We start from the raw sequence: 4,336 nt of genomic DNA, 5'->3' as shown, positions 1-4,336 counted from the left end.
AGTAGCTTAGCTAACCAAACTTCTAACCTTTCTTAGTGTTATGACTCTCTCTACAGTTTTTTTGTAAGCACCGATATTCTTTCATTCAGCTGAAAGACAACCCTCCACGAAATGCGGTCAATTCCTCTTGGAACCTCAGTATCTCCAAAACCTATAAACACCTCAAAAATTTCATCTTTCAATATTAATTTTAAGAAATCAAATATTTTACCATCTTGGGTTTCACCTTCATCTCATGAATTCTCTATTATTTCTCTCTCACAATCAGGTACCTTTTTCAATTTTTTTAGTATAATTTGTTGTTATATTTGGCTTCAAAGTTAAATTAGCATATTTAACTTTGTTTTTGTTTGTTCTCTTATTTTGTTTTCTCAAGGAATTCAGTAGATGGGTTTGTTGAATTTGTTGTCAAACTCTTTAAATTGTTATTTTGGATGAAGTGGACTAATGGTACTTGAACATGTGAGTGATCTTGGAAGCTGATTATGAAATACTGAAATTTGAAAGCATTGATCAACTTGTTCTTCTGAGAAGTGTGTGTGGGGAAAATGAGTTAAACTTGAAGGTTTTCAATTAGTGTTCAAGGGAGGTAGGTGTGATTGAAAAATGAAATATTAAAATGCTGTTTATTACTCCAATTAAAGCTATTTTCAGCATCAGAAAATGGCAATGCTATTCCAAAAAGAATTTAAAAACACACACAACTCTAACTCTTCTCAATCCCTAGCCATCAATGTAAGTTAGGGAGTGAAATGAAAGGGATATATGAGGGGCTGGAAAATTTACTACTTTGTGATGTTAACTTTGCTAGGAACTTGGTTATTAGATACATTAGTTAGTTAATTATACAAGTTAAGTACACTAGTTATTAGTTAGTTAGTTGTTTCTCATTTGATGTATCATTCTCTTATTATTCAATACGGTTTCAATTTAAATTTTGTCCACTTTTCTCTCATCAATATCTTCTATTAAGAAAAGTAATATTGGTGGTGTTTGGTTTCACGCTAGGGAGAATCAAAAGTGATTCAAAACACAAAATTGATATGTTTGAGCCTGTGTTTGGTTCCGCGCCTGGATTTCCATTTTCGCGTCCCAAGGCATTATTAATGTGAAAACAAAGGAGCTATGAAATGAAGCTTCTACATTGACGTGGTTTTTTGCCGCAGTTTTGGAAAACACATTGCCAAACCAAACAAGCTATCAGTGTTGTGGATTGGAATTGATGCTAACATGAAGCTATGATTTGTAGCTTTTGACTCCAAATATGATTTTTACAATTAAATATTGTATTCAACTCACTTTGACGTGAATGCATTCAAACATAATCCAGTTTACATTTAACTCACTTTTAACTAAAATCAATTTTTACAAATTTAACTCATTCAAAATAAAATTTGTCACTGCTGAGCTAAACATACACTTAATGTTATGGTGTTTGGATGTAGGGTTATGCAGAGCCAGTCAAGTTGTTGATTTGTTCCAAACTGTGTCTCCTGAAATTACTGTCAGAGAGGCAAGATTAGAGGACTGTTGGGAAGTGGCAGAGACTCATTGCAGCTCTTTCTTTCCCGAATATTCCTTTCCATTAGATTTTGTGTTGAGAATGGATAGATTGGTGGCTATGTTAGCAGGATTCTCTTTACCAAATGGTTGCAAACGAACCTGTTTGGTTGCTGTTATTGGCAATTCCCTTGATCAAACTTTCTTATTTGGAAGTGAAGATTTTAAAATTGGGGGTTTTGATGGGAAATTAAGCCTCAACAAGGGATATGTGGCTGGCATATTAACAGTAGATACAGTTGCAGATTTTCTACCTAGAAAGGGGCCGTTGCGACAGAGAAGGTGAGTTATAGCGAGTTATAGCTTGTTTCTGAAACTTGGATTAGTGAGTGAGGACTTTTGACAAATCTAACCAATATTCTGCTGTCGAATTTTGGATTGTGTGTCTCTTCGTGCTTCACCATCTTCCTTAAAAAATTTCAGATGGTTATGTTTTGTTAAAACATATAGACTCTAAATACATCTTGCTAGCTTGTCATCTTTTAACTAACCGCATATTATATGTTGCATAAAACTTGTCTTTCATTTGTGTTTTGCTGTAAAAATACATAATAACATGCTCTCTCTTTTTCCTTTTGACAAGAATTACATGTTCTTTGATTGCACGTCTATAGTTTTTTCTTAGTTAGTTGCCCCTGCATATCAATGTCCTTGCAGCTACCAACTGAGTTGTATTTACATAACTAGTTTTGTAACCTTTCACTTATATAAAAATGAAGTTAAGATTTGCCAATATTGTCACCGGTAAGAATGGACTTTCGTTAAACAAAGTGTAACCAATATCTTATTTGGTGTTTTATATGACCTAGAAACTTAACTTTTTTATGAATTGTTTTTGTTCTTCCATTACCATTCAAAATTGTCAGCTAAATATTTTTCTAATTTGGTATCAGTCCATGTTAGATTATGTATTTATGTTTCTGGTTTACATTTCATTATACTAGTGAATCATTGCTTATGGCTATAAGTTATGACTGTCATTTATATGGAAATGATATTGTAGGACTGGAATTGCATACATATCAAATGTGGCAGTCAGAGAAAAATTTAGACAGAAAGGAATAGCCAAACAATTGGTGGCTAAGGCAGAATCACAAGCCAGAAGTTGGGGATGTCGTGCCATCGCGTTACACTGCGATTTACGAAATCCCGCAGCGACTAAGTTATACCAAGGCCAAGGTTTCAAATCTATAAAGGTTCCAGAAGGAGCTAACTGGCCTCAACCAAAGACCTCACCAGATGTTATGTTCAACTTCATGATGAAGCTTCTCAATAAATCAGCAGTTTGTAAAACTAATTAGATACTTAATAGATAGAATTTTTTATGTTGTACAATGTAATGTATTTAAGAAAAGAAAAATGTAGCAAGATGGTCTATTTGGTGTGTGTATAAGTAAACCAAGGAATTAGAAAAAAAATTCATTTAAAAACCTTTGGAATTGCACAGGTAGCAGCAAGCATTTGTATAGTTGTATTGTATTGGCATTGATTCATTTATCCCAAGTTCGTGTAGACAAATAGCTAAATAAAGAGTTTAAGTATTAACTATTTACAATTTTTTTTTATAAAATTTAACGACTACAAATATTATTCCTTACATCAATAGTCATCTTCATTTTTATGATTGAGATAATAAATTAAATGATATTGATTAAATAACAATAAAGTAAAACAAATATATAATTTATATTGAATTGACACTAATCAGTTACTTCTAAAGAGTAATCGAATATATCACTTATAAAGATGGTACACCACAAATTTATTAGGATACAAATGTCTACGATAACTTTAATAAACATTGTTATTATTTATTTATTAAATTCTGCACTAAAAAAAAGAATAATTAAATGATAAATATATAAATCCAAATAAATATTTAAAAACAATTAAAATAAGGACAGTGTATCTTGTTGTTCTTGTCCTGTGTGTTTCTCGTAGTACACGTGCAAGTGGTTGGTGGTTGAAGGAGTTTGGCACAATACATCCATCATCCACTACCTCAGTTTCTCCGCTGTGGCAATTCAAGCGCTCTGCAACTTCTTTTCATCATCACATGGCAGGTTAATCTTTATTCCATTTCGTCTATTTCAATTTTTCATCCAATTTTATTTGTGGCTTCAATTGCATTTCCTCTAGGCTTTACTATTTCAATTTTATTATTTTTTCATTTAACAAGAGTTTAAGAGGCTATTGATTTTCGAATTCGAAGTCTTGGATTGGATTTGATGTTTCTAGAAGCTTCATGACATTCTTGCTTTCCTCAGTGTTTTAACACCAATACTAACAACTTGACATCATGTCTCATTCAAGTGAATCAATTCCCTTAAATGATGACCATAAAACTTGAAAGATATCAATGATGGAAAATTGTTAAATTGGCAATATGAGAGAGTGAGAGAGGTTTAAAATTTGAGTCCTGAAATCTGATAAAGGTTGTAAATGTTTATTTGCAGTAACATCAGGGAAGATTGTCCAAAATGTTTTTGTGTCACACTGCTGCCAACAGAATAGACAGTCTAGTCGAAGGGACTATTGTGCCCCTTATACGCGCAACTTGCTTCCCTCTACTCCAGGGAAGTTGACATGGACTGCCATCTCTTCCATGCAATTGCGCACGTTATCGATACCTCAGAACGATTTTACTAACCGGAGAAATATTCTCTGCAATGGTCTGTTCTAGACTCCTATTATCATACAGGTTCACATTAAGTGAAAAACTCCTATATATATATATATATATATAAATATATATATATATATATATATATATATA

The 4,336-nt window shown here is 32.5% G+C and overlaps 2 protein-coding genes across 3 annotated transcripts in view; both read left to right on the top strand.

Annotated features, from left to right (window-relative positions):
* On the top strand, positions 1 to 3,115 carry LOC101514892 (GCN5-related N-acetyltransferase 4, chloroplastic). The gene is made up of 3 exons (XM_004496218.4): positions 1 to 268; positions 1,446 to 1,842; positions 2,564 to 3,115. The coding sequence occupies exons 1-3, from the start codon at positions 112 to 114 to the stop codon at positions 2,859 to 2,861; spliced, it is 852 nt and encodes a 283-aa protein (XP_004496275.1). The 5' UTR covers positions 1 to 111; the 3' UTR covers positions 2,862 to 3,115.
* A 347-nt stretch (positions 3,116 to 3,462) lies between these two features.
* LOC101514255 (uncharacterized) overlaps positions 3,463 to 4,336 on the top strand; it is a 7,073-nt gene continuing 6,199 nt past the window's right edge. The window contains exons 1-2 of one of the 2 annotated variants that reach the window (XM_004496216.4): positions 3,463 to 3,623; positions 4,017 to 4,232. In XM_004496216.4, the coding sequence (XP_004496273.1) occupies positions 3,617 to 3,623; positions 4,017 to 4,232 (223 nt within the window). In that variant the 5' untranslated portion in view covers positions 3,463 to 3,616. The remainder of the gene's footprint in view (positions 3,624 to 4,016; positions 4,233 to 4,336) is intronic. The other variant, XM_027333900.2, reaches the window with a different exon arrangement.

This window comes from Cicer arietinum, chromosome 4, assembly GCF_000331145.2.
Source record: "Cicer arietinum cultivar CDC Frontier isolate Library 1 chromosome 4, Cicar.CDCFrontier_v2.0, whole genome shotgun sequence".
Classification (NCBI taxonomy): domain Eukaryota; kingdom Viridiplantae; phylum Streptophyta; class Magnoliopsida; order Fabales; family Fabaceae; genus Cicer; species Cicer arietinum.
Note: the sequence above shows the minus strand (reverse complement) of the source record. Positions and strands in the feature narration are given on the sequence as shown.